At 45.3% G+C, this 20,130-nt stretch overlaps 1 protein-coding gene across 1 annotated transcript in view; it reads right to left on the bottom strand.

The window, feature by feature from the left end:
• LOC124613089 overlaps nt 1-19,667 on the bottom strand; it is a gene marked incomplete at its 5' end in the record, with an annotated part of 146,726 nt that extends 127,059 nt beyond the window's left edge. The window contains one exon of the mRNA XM_047141677.1: nt 19,458-19,667. Within this exon, the coding sequence (XP_046997633.1) occupies nt 19,458-19,667 (210 nt within the window). The remainder of the gene's footprint in view (nt 1-19,457) is intronic.
• Nucleotides 19,668-20,130: the final 463 nt, after the last annotated feature.

Genomic DNA, 20,130 nt, shown 5'->3' with positions numbered 1-20,130 from the left:
CCAGAATGAGATTTTCACTCTGCAGCGGAGTGTGCGCTGATATGAGCACTTTCCCGCGAGAGGCAAGTTCGAGTCTCGGTCGGGCACACAGTTTTAATCTGCCAGGAAGTTTCATATCATCGCACACTCCGCTGCAGAGTGAAAATTTCATTCTGGAAACATCCCCCACGCTGTGGCTAAGCCATGTCTCCGCAGTATCCTTTCTTTCAGGAGTGCTAGTTCTGCAGGTTCGCAGGAGAGCTTCTGTAAAGTTTGGAAGGTAGGAGACGAGATACCGGCAGAAGTAAAGCTGTGAGGACCGGGCGTGAGTCGTGCTGACCAGCAAGGAAGACTTTGTTTTGGGAAGAGATGGGAGTCTGGGGAACACGAACCTGGGGAACAGAGAGAGTGTGCCAAAACTTCGTAGCGCCAATCCCTTAATTGTCCCTCTGCCAAGAAAAATTTTGCGAGCAACTCCGCAAACGAATTTGCTTCTTCTTCTTCTTCTTCTTCTACATATCAATTTTTGTCGAATATTTAAACCCATATCCGATAGAAAGTTTGAATACCGTGGTCCAGTTGTTTTACTTTTTTGAAGATAGTCAAATAGCAAAATTTCTTTTGCATACCAGAACACCTCCGCCATGACCCGCTGATATCAACTTCGCTTTCTTAGGAACTGAAAAGCCGACTCCTGTCCACTGTTTCGATTGTTGTTTGATTTCTGTGTAGTATGACTCATCCATTGTGACATTCTGACGCAGAAAATGGCGGTCTTTTATACACCGCCCATCTCAGACTAGCAGTTGTAACCTACGTCCTCGATTATTTGCTGGATGTATTCCAATCTCTGTCTTCCTCTACAGTTTTTGTCCTCTACAGCTGCCTCTAATAGCCATTCCATGTTGTCCTAACAGATGCCATATCATCCTGTCTCTTCTTCTTGTCAGTGTTATCCACATATTTCTTTCCTCTCCGATTCTGCGCAGAATCTCCTCGTTCCTTACCTTACCAGTACACCTAATTTTCAACATTCGTCTGTAGCACCACATCTCAAATGCTTCGATTCTCTTCTGCTCCGGTTTTCCCACAGTCCATGTTTCACTACCATACTGTGCTGTTCTCCAAACGTACATTCTCAGAAATTTCTTCCTCAAATTAAGGCCTCCTTGCTGTCCATCCATTGTTATTTTGCTGCCTAGGTAGTAGAATTCCTTAATTTCATCTACTTCATGGCCATCAGTCCTAATGTTAAGTTCCTCGCTATTCTCATTTCTGTTACTTCTCATTACTTTCGTCTTTCTTCGATTTACTCTCAGTTGATATTCTGTACTCATTAGACTGTCAATTCCATTCAGCAGATCATGTAATTCATCAGCCGGTCCCTGTGGCAGAGCGGTTCTAGGAGCTTCAGTCTGGAACAGCGTGGCCGCTACGGTCGCAGGTTCGAATCCTGCCTCGAGCATGGATGTGTGTGATGTCCTTAGGTTAGTTAGGTTTAAGTAGTTCTAAGTTCTAGAGGACTGATGACCTCAGATGTTAAGTCCCATAGTGCTCAGAGCCATTTGAACCATTTGTAATTCTTCTTCACTTTCACTCAGGACAGCAATGTCATCAGCGAATCGTATCATTGATATTCTTTCACCTTGAATTTTAATTCCATTCCTGAACCTTTCTTTTATTTCCATCATTGCTTCTTTGATGTACAGATTGAACAGTACGGGGAAAGAATGCATCCCTGTCTTACACCTTTTTTAATCCGAGCCCTTCGTTCTTGTTCGTCCGCTCTTATTATTCCCTCTTGACTCTTGTACGTATTGTATATTATCCGTCTCTCCCTATAGCTTACCCTATTTTTCACAGAATTTCGAACATCTTGCACAATTTTACATTGTCGAAAGTTTTTCCAGATCGACAAATCCTTTGAACTAGTCTTGATTTTTCTTTAGTCTTCCTTTCATTATCAGCCGCAACGCCAGAATTGCCTCTCGGGTGCCTTTACCTTTTCTAAAGCCAAACTGACCGTCATCTAGCACATCCTCAATTTTCTTTTCCATTCTTCTGTATATTATTGTTGACATCAAGATGGATGCATGAGCTATTAAGCTGACTGTGCGAAAATTCTCGCACTTGTCAGCTCTTGCACTCTTCGAATTGTGTGGATCATATTTTTCCGAAAGTCAGATTCATATATTCTACACACCAAGGTGAACAGTCGTTTTGTTGCCACTTCCGCCAATGATTGCAGAAATTGTGATGAAATGTTATCAATCCTTTCTGCCTTCCAGAATGAGATTTTCACTCTGCAGCAGAGTGTGCGCTGATATGAAACTTCCTGGCAGATTAAAACTGTGTGCCCGACCGAGACTCGAACTCGGGACCTTTGTCTTTCGCGGGCAAGTGCTCTACCATCTGAGCTACCGAAGCACGACTCACGCCCGGTCCTCACAGCTTTACTTCTGCCAGTATCTCGTCTCCTACCTTCCAAACTTTACAGAAGCTCTCCTGCGAACCTGCAGAACTAGCACTCCTGAAAGAAAGGATACTGCGGAGACATGGCTTAGCCACAGCGTGGGGGATGTTTCCAGAATGAGATTTTCACTCTGCAGCGGAGTGTGCGCTGATATGAAACTTCGTGGCAGATTAAAACTGTGTGCCCGACCGAGACTCGAACTCGGGACCTTTGTCTTTCGCGGGCAAGTGCTCTACCATCTGAGCTACCGACGCACGACTCACGCCCGGTCCTCACAGCTTTACTTCTGCCGGTATCTCGTCTCCTACCTTCCAAACTTTACAGAAGCTCTCCTGCGAACCTGCAGAACTAGCACTCCTGAAAGAAAGGATACTGCGGAGACATGGCTTAGCCACAGCGTGGGGGATGTTTCCAGAATGAGATTTTCACTCTGCAGCGGAGTGTGCGCTGATATGAAACTTCGTGGCAGATTAAAACTGTGTGCCCGACCGAGACTCGAACTCGGGACCTTTGTCTTTCGCGGGCAAGTGCTCTACCATCTGAGCTACCGAAGCACGACTCACGCCCGGTCCTCACAGCTTTACTTCTGCCAGTATCTCGTCTCCTACCTTCCAAACTTTACAGAAGCTCTCCTGCGAACCTGCAGAACTAGCACTCCTGAAAGAAAGGATACTGCGGAGACATGGCTTAGCCACAGCGTGGGGGATGTTTCCAGAATGAGATTTTCACTCTGCAGCGGAGTGTGCGCTGATATGAAACTTCCTGGCAGATTAAAACTGTGTGCCCGACCGAGACTCGAACTCGGGACCTTTGCCTTTCGCGGGCAAGTGCTCTACTATCTGAGCAGAATAAGTTCTTACACATTTTACAACACAGGATACCAGGAACACCCTACAAAGTGTACAGCATGGCACACACTAACATATAGCAACAAAAACGTATGCAGAATGGGAAACATACTGAAGAAACAAGGGCTACAAATACCATTCCGCACAAATAACACAGTACAGAAGAATCTATGATCTAAGAATACCTCTGCAGACAAATTCTCCAAACATGGAATATATCAGTTAACCTGCAGTTCATGCTGTCGGTCTACATAGGCCAAACATGCAGAGATTTCAAAACGAGGTACTCCGAACGCTTCAGAGCCCTAAGAAGTGATAGTTCATACTCCACTTTTGCAGACCATCTAATACAAGAAAACCACCACCCAAAAACCATGGAGACTGATCTTAAGATCCTCAGAGAAGCAATAGTCTTTATCAAAAACTCACAATAGAGGAGAACTACCACCTACAAAAAGCAATAGTACAGGGAAAGAGAGTCCTGAATGAAAATACAACACTGTGCAACAAAACACTGTTTGGAACACTCAATGAATTATACAAAGGTGACTCCCTACAAAAAACATAACAGGAAAAAAAACTTCTGTTTTCTTCGTTCTCTACCTACCCCTCTTCCCATCTCTGTTGCGGCTGATCCCGGCAGAGGTTCGAGTCCTCCCTCGGGCATTGGTGTGTGTGTTTGTCCTTAGGATAATTTAGGTTAAGTAGTGTGTAAGCTTAGGGACTGATGACCTTAGCAGTTAAGTCCCATAAGATTTCACACACCTTTGAACCATCTCTCGCCTCCCCCCCCCCCTCCCCCCCTCCTCTCTCTCTCTCTCTCTCTCTCTCTCTCTCTCTCTCTCACACACACACACACACACACACACACACACACACACACAGACACACACACGTTCATAATCAGCACCATGACACACACAAGACCAACGATGAACAAGTGAGCAACGACAGTAACAGGACACATCTCACTAGGTGTATTGTCAGAAGTGTCTGCTCAGATCACATTTCGCATCATTTTGTGTAAGAGCTTGTGAGGTGAAGTAGTGAGCGGAAATTTATTAAGAACTGAGTGGAAGCAATGCACTAAATAGTAGCTGATTGAGACACCAAGCACGGACACGAAACAGAACGGAAAAAGTAAGTACAGAAACGTACGTAACCTCTAACCTCGAAACAGCTCTCCACAAATACGCAATAATTTTCTTCATGGCTAGTTTGCAGATGACATGCTGTCAAAAAAACGACGAAGACGGGCACTAAAATCGATGTATAATAATGTAGTTCAATTAGCGATTTAATTTTAAGGTGAGTGTCCAAATAAAACGAAGCAAATTTCAAATATTGTATTTCTCAGGCCTACAGTGTAATTTTAAGGTGAGTGTCCAAATAAAACGAAACAAACTGTAAATATTGTATTTCTTAGGCCTACAGTAGTTAAATTATTACAAATGTGATATTGTACTTTACAGAAAATCAAAATTTAACCCACAGAAGATGACACATTGGTGTCGAAACATGTATGGGGAAACATAAAAATAAACTAATTGTGTTTGCATAAGGCTGATTTCCAAAACAACCCAGTTTTTAAGTTCTTACTTTCACTAGCAGGCCGAGAACTTTCCAGACCATCCTGGCAGCTGGCTGGGTGAGGTGTTCATTGTTGCAACACTGCTGATAAGATGCACTTTATAGCTTCACCACACATTTCTTACGCTGCGAAACACATCAGTACTCCGTAAGAATCTCTCGCGCAATACGGCAACGGGACGTAGGGACCGCACCGTCCGAAATTTTACCGTCGGCAACCTGTCTGGCCTCACCGGTCTCACGGAATGAACACGCACTGCGGCCGCGTCTGAGGGTCCGCCATCACGTATCGGTGCAGGAGTCGCCGCGGAGCTGCCGGCCGCTTACCCTGTGCGTGGACGCCCTCCTGGCCGCGAGAGCCTTGTTGCACATCACGTGGTACGTGTCGCGCACTGGCGGGCTGCTGCCGCCGCTCCCGGCTTTTCTGTTCTTTGGGGGAGCGAAGTGGAGCGCGCGCCGCGGCCGAATGCCAAGTCGCCGGCTGGCAGCTCCCCGGCCTCTGTCCTGCCGTGACCTACGCCAATCGACCTGGACGGGGAACGGAATACCTCATGAGCCAAGTGCATTTCTCCTTTCCTCAAATCGGGGGAGAGAAGCCGTGAAATCTGGGGCTCTGTCCTCAGAGATGGCACCCAGTTGTGGTCTCACGTCGACGTGCCCGTTCTGCGCCGTCACTCTCTTTCAGCTCAGCGGTTTTCGAACTGTGCGTCGCGGCCCCCGGGGGCGTCGGGACGTCACAGTAGGGGCGTCGCGGTGCTTCCATAAACATAATTTGGTTTATTTGCTTTCTGAGTAAAGCAACAGCGTGAGCGCTAATAGTGATGTCCGGCGGTCTGGCATGTACGAGGTATCTCCAGAAAGTAAGTACCGTTTTGGAAAAGGACATACAAAAACATTTTTCAGGCCAAAATTTATTTCTGCAAGAAAGAGCATTTCTTAAACCATTTTTCTACATAGTTGCCACCATTTTCCACATATTTGTCGTAACGGGAAATCAACTTTTCTATGCCCTCTTCGCAGAAAGATGCCACCAGTGAGACATCGTTTTCTGCATCGTCATCGCTGTGAAAGCGCCTTCCTCCAAAATCACGCTTCGAGTTCGAACACAAGCGCTAGTGAGCTGAAATTGAAATTCATCGCAACAAATAGCTTAAATTTTCGCAAATTTTGTTCCCGTTGGGTTCCGAAAATGCATTTACGGATAGCCATAAAAAGAAGCGGCTTGGCAGTCATACGACATTTCTTACTCGATACAGTGTGTAATGTAGCAAGTTATTCCGTGTTATCATAGGTGCAGTAAAGTGAGGCCTCTGGTCCAGTAGCTGCAGGAGATTCGTTCGTTTCTTTGCTGTAGTACGAACGCAGCTGACGCACCTACATCAGATGCTGCCTGCCAGTAGAATGCTACGAATTTTTAAACTCCCTATGAATCTAAATAAGCTACGTAAGTTACTCTCCAGTTTTATTGAAACATCACACATTGCTTTTTGTTATTGTTAAAATGTTACTATTCAAATTTCATTTCGTTATTTGTCATAGTTCGAAGAAAATCACGAAAAATCATTCAGCTATTTCAGAATTGATCTAGTAATGCCAATAGACTAACTTTCAATATCATATGGAGCTATTATGTAAAGTTTAGCTCGTAAATTCAATTAACTAGAATCCTTAATTGTATAACATTTGTAATTTTTATTTGACGTAATACTGGAACCTTTTAAAATTAATGTGCAGTTTTTTTTTGTTATGTGAGAGCACGGGAGTGACTGAGCGAGTGAATGAGGAAGATGCGAATATTGGAAATGTTTTATTTTGTGAATATCTTTGTAGAATTCAAACTGTGGGAAACATTCTGGGGGAGAAACACGAGTCTTGTGACATATGTCTGAGTGAGCATGGTTTTGTAGAAGACAGCCAGAAAAGAAGTTAGAAACCGAATAAGTTTGTTATTTAACTTGGAATTATTTCATACTTTATTAAATCTAAATTGAAGTTTTGCTTACGTAAAATTACTTTCTAAACTGTTTTTGAATAAGAGAGCACTTTCCCGCAAGAACCATCTAGAAATGATGTTCTGATTGGTTATTCATATCAACATCCAATCAGAATTGAGAGCTTCTCGCTCGGAGAGAAGGGTGCTGTCTGCACGAGGACACTGCCTATGGAAGTCGCTTCCCAACCGTTGTACCGAACACATCGTGTTGGATCACTCATCGCAGATAGTATTTAAAATGAACAATTAGATATGTAAATTAGGTTCGGTTATCGCTAACAGAAAGCGATTGGGAAGCATTTTAGTGAGAGTTTGGTAATGTTATGTACTTCCGTGTGAAAGATGTGTCAAGTATTCTGGTCGAACGTAGAAAATCCGCGTGGCGTGTTTCGCATTCGTGACGGAATAGTATGGCGAGCACTTCAGTAAAGGAAGACCACTGAATCGACCGAATGTTTAACCCGGCGTAAAATTTGGGGACAATGACTGTTAGATCGCGAATAATATGCGAGTCGAACTTGAAAAATTTCTGGCTGCCTTCGCGTGACTATGTACACCACATCTTCATAACAGTAAACTTGCAGACGCAGTATTAGTGCAGACGTAAATACGGACTTGATAGTCATTTATGAGTCTAAGTGGCAATAAATAGTCAACAGAACTTAAATCATCTTGCTACAAGAAGCAAGAACCCGAACGCCCGATATATATTATGAACTTTCATGAACTGATTTTTAACTAGTTTTGCGGCTTTTATCTGGTAGGTGTTAGGTGGTGATTTCTGTAACACTGCTTAGCACCATCTAGATAGCACCTGCTACAACAGAGTGAAGGGACAACGAGCACACAGGAAGCGTATCGAGGTAGGTGCACTGAACTGTATGAATGCGATTACAGTACGAAGAGAATCGAAACCCGCCGCCGCAAGTGATGAGGGAGATCAGGCACTCGCGATTCCTCTCTCCTCCCCCCCCCCCCCCCCCCCCCGCCTCCGCAATCAAAACAGAAAAGATGAATTCAAAACAACGTTGTCAGCACAAAAAGAAAACAAGTGTGCACGGTGTTCTCGGATAGACAAGGGATACCAAATGGCTCAAATGGCTCTGAGCACTATGGGACTTAACTGCTGTGGTCATCAGTCCCCTAGAACTTAGAACTACTTAAACCTAACTAACCTAAGGACATCACACACATCCATGCCCGAGGCAGGTTTCGAACCTGCGACCGTAGCAGCAGCGCGGCTCCGGACTGAAGCGTCTAGAACCGCTCGGCCACAACGGCCGGCGCCTCGTAAGTGTCGTTACTGTGGCAGCGTAATAGATGGCAGTCGAATCGTACAACGTGACTCATCTGCTTTTATTGAGTAACAATCAGTTTGAATTTTAGTTCTGTCGAATGCAGATCGTTTTTAATTTTTGTTCGTTTTCTGTATTCAGTTTTGTCGAATGCAGATCGTTTTTAATTGTTGTTCGTCTTCTGTATTCGTGTTTCTCTGTCAGCACGGACAAAATTTATATGTAAGTACAAAACGTGATACTTCAAATGCATCACGTAGTTCCGAAGACATCTTCTTCCTCTTCCTCCTTGCTTTGTTCCGGGGTTGTCTACGGGGTCTGCATAAATTAGGTTGAAGGAACGTTGTTGACAATGGGTAGTCGGATGCTCTTCTTGGCGTCCTGGCGTAGATGATACGTTCTGACACACGCCGATACACAGAGTCTGCCTCTATTACGGTTTAGTCTTCTGGACGACTCTTCATTAAGTGCTACCACTGCATGCAGACTTTGTTTCCATTCTTCGTATAGCCCGGTGAGCAGGTTTTACAAGATTTTTGGGGAAACTGATTTGACATGCAACTGTGGCTCTGGTTCATTCAACAAACATTCTATGGTGCTCTGCTCAGAGCACGCTAATAAATTCATCTGATTTGGGGAAAACTGATTTGACAAGCAACTGTAGGTCTGGTTCATTCACAGACATTCTATGGTGCTCTGCTCAGGGCACGCTAATAAATTCATCTGATTTGGGGAAAACTGATTTGACATGCAACTGTAGGTCTGGTTCATTCAACAGACATTCTATGGTGCTCTGCTCAGGGCACACTAATAAATTCATCTGATTTGGGGAAAACTGATTTGACATGCAGCTGTAGGTCTGGTTCACTCAACAGACATTCTATGGTGCTCTGCTCAGGGCACACTAATAAATTCATCTGATTTGGGGAAAACTGATTTGACATGCAGCTGTAGCTCTGCTTCATTCAACAGACATTCTATGGCGCTCTGCTCAGTGCCATGAACACCCCGCGCTAAAAAATTCATCTGATTATCTTACAAGCACGACGCAGTCGCTCTTGACTTGTCCATAGTATCTTTCATTACGCCTATAAAGGACAGACTGCAAAACATTGATACATGTTGAGAATCACGCTGGACTCCAAAACGCTTTCATAGACACTTGAATTTTCATTTTTCCGTCTGCTGAAACTACTGGTTTGAGTCTGGTACTAGAAAAATGATTAACGTGACGTAATGTGTACCATGAAACGAAATGAAACTCGCACGAACCCACAGCCAAGTAAAGAGAAGAAACTGGGGAAGGATCAAGCATGGGGTGCCGCAAGGTTCGGTCTTGGGTCCTCTGCTGTTCTTAATATATATTAATGACTTGCCATTCTATATTCACGAAGATACAAAGCTGGTACTTTTTGCTGATGATACAAGTATAGCTATCACACACAACAGACAAGAATTAACTGGAGGAATTGTAAACGATGTTTTTCAGAAAATCATTAAGTGGTTCTTTGCAAATGGGCTCTCATTAAACTTTGACAAAACACAGTACATACAGTTCCACACAGTAAGTGGAATGACACCGTTAATAAATATAGACTTTGATGAGGAATCGGTAGCTAAGGTAGAATATTCAAGATTTCTAGGTGTATGCATTGAAGAGGGGTTGAACTGGAAAAAACACACTGAAGATCTGCTGAAACGTTTGTGTTCAGCTACTTATGCTATTAGGGTCATTTCAGATTTTGGCGATATACATCTCAGTAAATTAGCTTACCACGCCTATTTTCATTCTCTGCTTTCGTATGGCATGTAATCAGAATAATTGCTGGAGCTCATCCAAGATCATCCTGCAGACACTTATTTAAAGAGCTAGGGATCTTCACTGTAGCCTCACTATATATATATATATATATATATATATATATATATATATATATATATATATATATATATATATTCACTTATGAAATTTGTTATTAACAATCTGACGAATTCAAAAGTAATAGCAGTGTACATGGCTACAACACTAGGAGAAAGGATGATCTTCACTACTCAAGGTTAAATCTAACTTTGGCTCAGAAGGGCTGCCACTAAAGTCTCTGGCCACTTACCTAATAGCATCAAAAGTCTGACAGATAGCCATATACCATTTAAAAGGAAATTAGAAGAATTTCTTAATGGCAACTCCTTCTACTCCCAGCCCCCACCAAAAACAAAAAACAAAAATTAAAAATATTAAGTGTCATGTAATATTTTGTGTAATGTAATATCTTGTATAGACACCTTTTATTAACCTGACACGTTCCACATAATTACGAAGTGTCGTATTCATGATCTATGGAACAAGTACTAATCTAATCTGATCTAATCTAAACCCGATGAAAGCACACAAATTTTCTGTCCTACACACATAAAGGGTTTGCTAGCTGTCTCCGAAGGACTTCGAGTCCAGTCAATCCCCTGCCACGCTTTCAGACCTACGCAGGTACCCTATATATAATGTACTCGCTAGTCTCCACCTGCTACGTGTCCCGGCACTACTGGAATACTCATCAGTCCATGCGGGTTGCCGCCGCAGTACTTGTAACAGGCAGTTCTTACACTGCAGAGTCCGCCCCTGGTAGCTGAGTGGTCAGCGCGACGGAATGTCACACCTAACGGCCCGGGTTCGATTCCCGGCTAGGTCGGAAATTTTCTCCGCTCATTGACTGGGTGTTGTGTTGTCCTTATCATCATCATTTCATCCCCATCAACACCCAAGTCGCCGAACTGGCGTCAACTCGAAAGACTTGCACCAGGTGAACGGTCTACCCGACGGCAGGCCCTAGCCACACGGCATTTCCATTTACACTGCAGAGACGAAACGCTGCGTCCACGGCCCACCGCCACACTTATTGCCGCCTTCTGGCGTCGCTGGAACGTGACGCAGAACGGAAAACGTGTAACCAAAGCAGAAGCGAATTGGGAGTCACTCTAGCGACGATACGGGCCGCAAATTGTGAAATCCACTGACGTACGCGACAGTGACATAGGGCAGATTGTTGTCAGGCGCCTGGAACCCGAGGAAACGGCACACACGATCTGCTTCTGGAGAGCTACTGTCGTGAGCATCCGTGGAAATTGGCCGTAGGGCGGCGGAACTGCGAGCAGGGGACGAGGTGCTGGACGTCCGCCCCCCGTCACACAGCGTAGGGGCGGAGGTCGCGGTTTCCACACTCTATAGAGCAGGGCTGACGACGGGGTACGGCGCTGGTTCAGCGAACGTTGATGAACATGGGGCTCAGCAGCAGACATCCCCTGCGTATTCCCACGTTGACCCAGCCACGCCGTGACTGCAGCGGACACGGAGTCATCGACATTGGAAAGTGGATCGATGTAGATGTGTCGACCGGTCCGCGGAATCACGTTTCTTGTTACACAAGGGCGATAGTCGTGCCAGGAAACGTCGCCATCAGGGCGAACCGCTGCTCGAAACGTCCACCGCTATTCGAGCGCAGGCTGTTGGGAGCAGTGTTACGCCGTGGGAAACATTCACCTGGGCTTTCATGGGATCCGTGGCAGTAATCGCAGCGTACCATCTGAATCCCTTCACGCTCGATATCTTCCCAGTGGGGATGCTACCTTCCAACTTGATAACTGCCCGTGTCACAAGGCACATAGCGTCGTGCTACAGTGGTTTGAGGAAGATGGCTTGCACGCACGTTGATGACTTGGCCCCCTACTCGCCTGGTCTGAACCCGATGAAACAAATGACGGACGCTATCGGGCGCCAGCAAACCATCGGCCCGCAATTTTTTGGAACTGCGTCACCTGTACATATACCTGCGGGCCACATACCTCCGTAAACCTAGCAAGCAACGCGCGAACACATAACACGAAGAGTAGCTGGTGTACTGGAGTGGATAGCCGTTCGGAGTAGCCGCGCCGTGTCACTGACTGCGCGGCCCCTCCCGCATGAGGTTCGAGTCCTCCCTCGGGAATGGGTGTGTGTGTTGTTCTTAGCATAGGTTAGTTTAAGTTACTTTAAGTGGTGTGTAAGCCTAGGGACCGTTGACCTCTGCAGTTAGGGCCATTAACTCACAAACATTTAAAAATTTAGTGGGGCGGATAGACACGTCTGTCAAGCATGTGGTCGTAATGTTTTGCCTCATTGGTGTATAATACCACTGTACTAACAAACATACTAACAAAGATGAACATCAACAAAAGCAAAACGAGGATAATGGAATGTAGTCGAATTAAGTCGGGTGATGCTGAGGGAATTAGATTAGGAAATGACACACTTTACGTAGTAAAGGAGTTTTGCTATTTGAGGAGCAAAATAACTGATGATGGTCGAAGCAGAGAGGATATAAAATGTAGACTGGCAATGGCAGGGAAAGCGTTTCTGAAGAAGAGAAATTTGTTAACATCGAGTATAGATTTAAGTGTCAGGAAGTCGTTTCTGCCCGCATCTCATGGTCGTGCGGTAGCGTTCTCGCTCCCACGCCCGGGTTCCCGGGTTCGATTCCCGGCGGGGTCAGGGATTTTCTCTGCCTCGTGATGGCTGGGTGTTGTGTGATGTCCTTAGATTAGTTAGGTTTAACTAGTTCTAAGTTCTAGGGGACTGATGACCATAGATGTTAAGTCCCATAGTGCTCAGAACCATTTTTTTTTTGAAGTCGTTTCTGAAAGTATTTGTATGGAGTGTAGCCATGTATGGAAGTGAAACGTGGACGATAAATAGTTTGGACAAAAAGAGAATAGAAGCTTTCGAAATGTGGTGCTATAGAAGAATGCTGAAGATTAGATGGGTAGATCACATAACTAATGAGGAGGTATTGAATTGAATTGGGGAGGAGTTTGTGGCACAACTTGACAAGAAGAAGGGACCGGTTGGTAGGACATGTTCTGAGGCATCAAGGGATCACAAATTCAGCATTGGAGGGCAGCGTTGAGGGTAAAAATCGTAGAGGGATACCAAGAGATGAATACACTAAGCAGATTCAGAAGGATGTAGGTTGCAATAAGTACTGGGAGATCACATAACTAATGAGGAGGTATTGAATAGAATTGGGGAGGAGTTTGTGGCACAACTTGACAAGAAGAAGGGACCGGTTGGTAGGACATGTTCTGAGGCATCAAGGGATCACAAATTCAGCATTGGAGGGCAGCGTTGAGGGTAAAAATCGTAGAGGGAGACCAAGAGATGAATACACTAAGCAGATTCAGAAGGATGTAGGTTGCAATAAGTACTGGGAGATGAAGAAGCTTGCACAGGATAGAGTAGCATGGAGAGCTGCATCAAACCAGTCTCAGGACTGAAGACCACAACAACAACAACAGCAACAACAACAACAAACAAATACGTACAGATAAAACTAAAATTGAAAAAGTAACACATGGCACAGGCAAGAGGCGTTACGAAGTTGAACAGCTGTGTCAATTGAGGACCATCGTTCTGGATCTTTTGCAGAGTCATGCAAATCTTCAGAAGGAACTTACTCCCTAATTTCTGCCATAAGTGGAAGTGTTCGTGTCGCCCGGCCTGTCGACGGTTACACATTTCTTAGTACCGTTCCTCAGTTTCAAACAAATATTGCAGGTATGGGTAACGATCTCTGCTGATTGAGATGCACCATGTCCTGGCTTTTGTCAAAGTGTTTCAGTTTTAACGTTCCCCTCATGTAACAGAATATAGCATGAATTCTTCATCGTTTTGTAGCTCCGTCCACTCAAGTTCCCACTCGTTTGCTTTCCTGTGTTTTAAGTTGCTCTTCCCGTGACTCCGCAAACTGTAATTTTATGAAACCTATATACGTCTGGTCGACGTATCCATTACGACGCAGCCATGCTTTTGCAGCCTTCTATCGAATGTCCATACTTGGAGTGTCAGAAACAGCATCAGAAATGTAGTTTTGAAACTTCCGGAGACTCACAACAATACATTTCATTGCACTCGTCTCAGGATGGGCCTGTAGTTTTTCAGCGACAATCGGTATGGTAATTCACTCGCTCCACTTACGCACACGCACACACACACACACACACACACACACACCCTTCTACTCATTAATAATACGTGCAAACAAACAAATACGTATCGATGATATTTAAATATAGAATAACACATATCACTGGCAAAAGGTCACGCAAGTAAGTCACGGAAATTTTTCAAACTCTGCTTGTAGTTGTGTCCACTGACAACCATAACTTTCGGTGAATTAGCAAGTTATACAAATCTTCTAAAAGAATTTGCTGCCTGACATATATCATACGGGACAAACTAATATTACGTGCTCTGGAATCCCAGCCTGTAGTCAGTCACGTATTACGCAATGCTATGTAGTAATTTCGAATTAAGACTTAGATACAATCTTTGAAACTGTAAAGGTAACAGAGATAAAACACAGACGGCCAAATGTTATCTACATTTTATCCAGGGTCCTACTACAGAAGACATGAAAGCCAGGGAATACTTGAGGATCGAGTGAGATACACTTGTAGCGTAACCCCGATGTTATTAAACATGTATGCTGAGAAAGCACTAAAGGAAAGGAAAGAAAAATTTGCAAACAGAATTAAAGTTCAGGGAGAAGGAATAAAAACATTGCGGTTTGCGACTAAAACTAAGATTCTCCTAGAGACGGCAAAGGACTCGGAAGATCAGTTGGACGGAATGGACAGTGTCTTGGAAAGAGGATATAAGCAAGCAAGACAAGAATAGTGGAATGTAGTCGAATTGTATCAGCCGATGCCGAGCGAATTAGATCAGGGAACGAGACACGGAAAGTGGTAGATGAGTTTTGCTATTTGGGGAGTAAAAAACTGATGACGGCCGATGTGGAAAGGATATAAAATGCACACTGGCAGTAGCAAGGAAAGCACTTCTAAAACAGAGGAATTTGTTAACATCAAATACAAATTCAGTGTTACGAGTCTTTTATGAAGGTGTAGTCTCGTACGGAAGTGAAACGTGGACGATAAACAATTCAGACAAGAAGATAATAGAAGTTCCATTTATGGATGTCCATGTTATTGCATGGACGAGGGACTTCAACTCATCTGCATCTACATGGATACTCTGCAAATCACATTTAAGAGCCTGGCAGAGGATTCATCGAACCACCTTCACAATTTTCTATTATTCCAATCTCGTATAGCGCGCGGAAACAATGAACACCTATATCTTTCCGTACGAGCTCTGCTTTCCATTATTTTATCGCGGTGATCGTTCCGCCCTATGTGGGTCGGTGTCAACAAAATATTTTCGCATTCGGAGGAGAAAGTTGGTGATTGGAATTTCTTGAGAAGATTCCGTCGCAACGAAATACGCCTTTTTTAAATGATGTCCAGCCCAAATCCTGTGTCATTTCTGTGACACTCTCTCCCATATTTCGCGATAATACAAAACGTGCTGCCTTTCTTTCAACTTTTTCCATGTACTCTGTCAGTCCTATCTGGTAAGGATCCCACACCGCGCAGCAGTACTCTAGGACGGACAAGCGTAGTGTAGGCAGTCTCCTTACTAGGTCTGTTACATTTTCTAAGTGTCCTGCCAATAAAACGCAGCCTTTGGTTAGCCTTCCCCACAACAATTTCTACGTGTTCCTTCCAATTTAAGTTGTTTGTAATTGTAATACCTAAGTATTTCATTGAATTTACGGCTTTTAGATTAGACTGATTTATCGTGTAACCGAAGTTTAACGAGTTCCTTCTAGCACTCATGTGGATGATCTCACACTTGTCGTTATTAAGGGTCAACTACCATTTTTCACACCATTCAGATATTTCTTCTAAATCGTTTTGCAGTTTGTTTTGATCTTCTGATGACTTTATTAGTCGATAAACGGCAGCGTCATCTGCAAACAACGTAAGACGGCTGCTCAGGTTGTCCCCCAAATCGTTTATATAGATAAGGAACAGCAAAGAGCCTATAACACTACCTTGGGGAACGCCGGGAATGACTTCTGTTTTACTCGATGACTTTCCGTCAATCACTACGAACTGTGACCTCTCTGACGGGAATATAATAATATATAATATAATAATGCATAATATATAAGAGAGAAAGTGTCACCAAAGCTGTATCTTGACAATGTCTTCGTTCTATCACACGAATGGTTTCGGCGGCACATTACCGCCATCCTCAAGTCCCTCCACTGCCAAAGGAGTGATTCTCGGCGCAGTGGAGTATAGACTCTTGATGAAAGCTTGCCCATGCATGCTAGTAACAAGGATTCCACAGTAAATGCGCCAAGAAAATACTCTTTTGGCAGTGGTGGGGCCCGAGGATGGCGGTAGTGTGCCGCCGAAAATAGTCCTGAGATAGAATAAAGACATTCTCAAGATACAGCTGTGGTGGTACTTTTTCTCATAGAGAACAGAAGCTTTTGAAATGTGATGTCACAGAAGAATACTGAAGATTAGGTTGGTAGGTCGAGTAGCTAATGGGGAGATACTGAAAGAAATTGGGGACAAAAGAAGTTTATGTGCAGCCGACTAAAAGAAGGGACCGGTTGCTAGGGTACATCATCCTGAAGTATCGACGAATCGTCCGTTCGGTAGTGGACGAAAGTAAGAGGTGGCGAGGGGGAGGGGGGGCTAACTCTTGTGGAGGAAGACCAAGACACAAGTATGTTGTGTGATTCTTCAATTTCTCCAGGCGTATTTCAAGACGGAAATAAATCTCAGGTGAACAGCCTGGTATGAGTGTGCATAGGACACAGTATTTCGGCAATCGACCACGTTGCCATCATGAGGTTCGCTGATGTACTGAACGGGGGGTCGGCGCCATGTATATGGCTCTACATCCCACACCTGCAGCACCAGCGGAAACTGAGGATGAACCTCAGGAGGAGGTGGCCTTGGTTATTATTCCATTTTGTGGGGCCTTATCCGGAAAAATTGGACGCATTTTACGCAAACAGCAAGTGAAAACCATCTTCCGTCCTCCAAGCAAAACCAAGAATCTTCTTGGTAGTGTCAGGGACAACCTTGGTCTACGTAAATCAGGGGTTTATCATATACCTTGCCAATGCGGTAGTGTATACATAGGGCAGACCATCCGTACCATTGGGGACCGATGCCGAGAACATCAACGGCACACTAGACTGCAACAGCCCAATAAGTCGGCAATCGACGAGGATTGCCTGTCGGAACTCCACAGCATGGAATACGACCAAACCAAAGTCCTGACACAGACTTCCAAACACTGGGACTGTGTCATCAAAGAAGCCATAGAGATCAGAGTAAGGGAGCCACAACTAAATCGTGACAGCAGTTACATCCTTAGCAAGGCGTGGGAACCCGCGATCACCCGGATTAAGAAGAAAAGGGATATTTCCCAGAGTGTACCGACTTCAGGGGAGGAGGGAAGAATAACGAGAGCGGTGCCGGCAGACCCTCCTGAAGGAGAAGACCTAGGACGCGGCGCCCAGACGGCGGGAGAACGGACGCTGCACCTGGACCACACCGACTCATAGGAAGCGCCTGAGGGAGGAGCGGGAGGGGGATTGTCCTATACAGGGTCTTACAAAAAGGTACGGCCAAACTTTCAGGAAACATTCCTCACACACAAAGAGAGAAAATATGTTATGTGGACATGTGTCCGCAAACGCTTACTTTCCATGTTAGAGCTCATTTTATTACTTCTCTTCAAATCACATTAATCATGGAATGGAAACACACAGCAACAGAAAGTACCAGGGTGACTTCAAACACTTTGTTACAGGAAATGTTCAAAATGTCCTCCTTTAGCGAGGATACACGCATCCACCCTCCGTCGCATCGAATCCCTGATGAGCTGATGCAGGCCTGGAGAATGGCGTATTGTATCACAGCCGTCCACAATACGAGCACGAAGAGTCTCTACATTTGGTACCGGGGTTGCGTCGTCAAGAGCTTTCAAATGCCCCCATAAATGAAAGTCAAGAGGATTGAGGTCACGAGAGCGTGGAGGCCATGGAATTGGTCCGCCTCTAGCAATCCATCGGTCACCGAATCTGTTGTTGAGAAGCGTACAAACACTCCAACTGAAATGTGCAGGAGCTCCGTCGTGCATGAACCACATGTTGTGTCGTACTTGTAATGGCACATGTTCTAGCAGCACAGGTAGAGTATCCCGTATGAAATCATGATAACGTGCTCCATTGAGCGTAGGTGGAAGAACATGGGGCCGAATCAAGACATCACCAACAATGCCTGCCCAAACCACAGAAAATCTGTGTTGATGACGTGATTGCACAATTGCGTGCGGATTCTCGTCAGCCCACACATGTTGATTGTGAAATTTTACAATTTGATCACGTTGGTATGAAGCCTCATCCGTAAAGAGAACATTTGCACTGAAATGAGGATTGACACATTGTTGGATGAACCATTCGCAGAAGTGTACCCGTGGAGGCCAATCAGCTGCTGATAGTACCTGCACACGCTGTACATGGTACGGAAACGACTGGTTCTCCCGTAGCACTCTCCATACAGTGACGTGGTCAACGTTACCTTGTACAGCAGCAACTTCTCTGACGCTGACATTATGGTTATCGTCAACTGCACGAAGAATTGCCTCGTCCATTGCAGGTGTCCTCGTCGTTCTAGGTCTTCCCCAGTCGCGGGTCATAGGCTGGAATGTTCCGTGCTCCCTAAGACGCCGATCAATTGCTTCGAACGTCTTCCTGTCGAGACACCTTCGTTCTGGAAATCTGTCTCGATACAAACGTACCGCGCCACGGCTATTGCCCCGTGCTAATCCATACATCAAATGGGCATCTGCCAACTCCGCATTTGTAAACATTGCACTGACTGCAAAACCACGTTCGTGATGAACACTAACCTGTTGATGCTACGTACTGATGTGGTTGATGCTAGCACTGTAGAGCAATGAGTCGCATGTCAACACAAGCACCGAAGTCAACATTACCTTCCTTCAATTGGGCCAACTGGCGGTGAATCGACGAAGTACAGTACATACTGACGAAACTAAAATGAGCTCTAACATGGAAATTCAGCGTTTCCGGACACATGTGCACATAACATCTTTTCTTTATTTGTGTGTGAGGAAAGTTTCCTGAAAGTTTGGCCGTACCTTTTTGTAACACGCTGTATATACATGGCGCCGGCCCACCGCCGTTCAGTACATCACCGCACCTGATGATGGCAATGTGGTCGATTGCCGAAATACTGTGCCCTATGCACACTCATACCGGGCTGTTCACCCGAGATTAATTTCGCCACAAGAATGTTGACAGGAAGGTCCGCTGGCGAGGCCAGAGTACAGGAGAAGAGAAGAGACTGCCCACCTGGTCTCGGCGGCCGCTGATGGTGCCCCCGCCGCTCAGGATGGCGCCGTTGTCGGTGAGCCTGAGGCGGCGGCCGGGCTCCCGCTCGGGCAGCACCTTGGCCACGCCGGGCCCCAGCGCCGACAGCCCGGGCGGCCGGCCGCGGCCCTCCCGCGGGTACGAGTTGGCCCACGACTGCTGCGGCGCCGGCGGCTGCTGCTGCCGCGACAACTGCTGCTGCTGCTGCCACTGCGACGACGAGTTGCCCATCGCGGCGCAGCTCGCTCATTCCTGCAACAGCCACAGTGCTTGTCAGCCCTTCCACAGGGGCTCTCCAGCCAAACTTCCTTGTACCCATTTCAGGACGTTTACCCAGAACAAGTGATCGAATGTCAATGAACCTTTTCCTATAGGTACACACCATTCGCAGGTATCTAAATACACCACTGGCCATTACAATTGCTACACCACGAAGATGACGTGCTACAGACGCGAAATTTAACCGACAGGAAGAAGATGCTGCGATATCGAAATCATTAACTTTTCAGAGCATTCACACAAGGTTGGCACCGGTGGCGACACCTACAACGTGCTGACATGAGGAAAGTTTCCAACCCATTTCTCATACAAAAACAGCAGTTGACCGGCGTTGCCTAGTCAAACGTTGTTGTGATGGCTCGTGTAACCAGGAGAA

The sequence above is a fragment of the Schistocerca americana genome, chromosome 4 (assembly GCF_021461395.2).
Source record: "Schistocerca americana isolate TAMUIC-IGC-003095 chromosome 4, iqSchAmer2.1, whole genome shotgun sequence".
NCBI lineage: Eukaryota > Metazoa > Arthropoda > Insecta > Orthoptera > Acrididae > Schistocerca > Schistocerca americana.
Note: the sequence above shows the minus strand (reverse complement) of the source record. Positions and strands in the feature narration are given on the sequence as shown.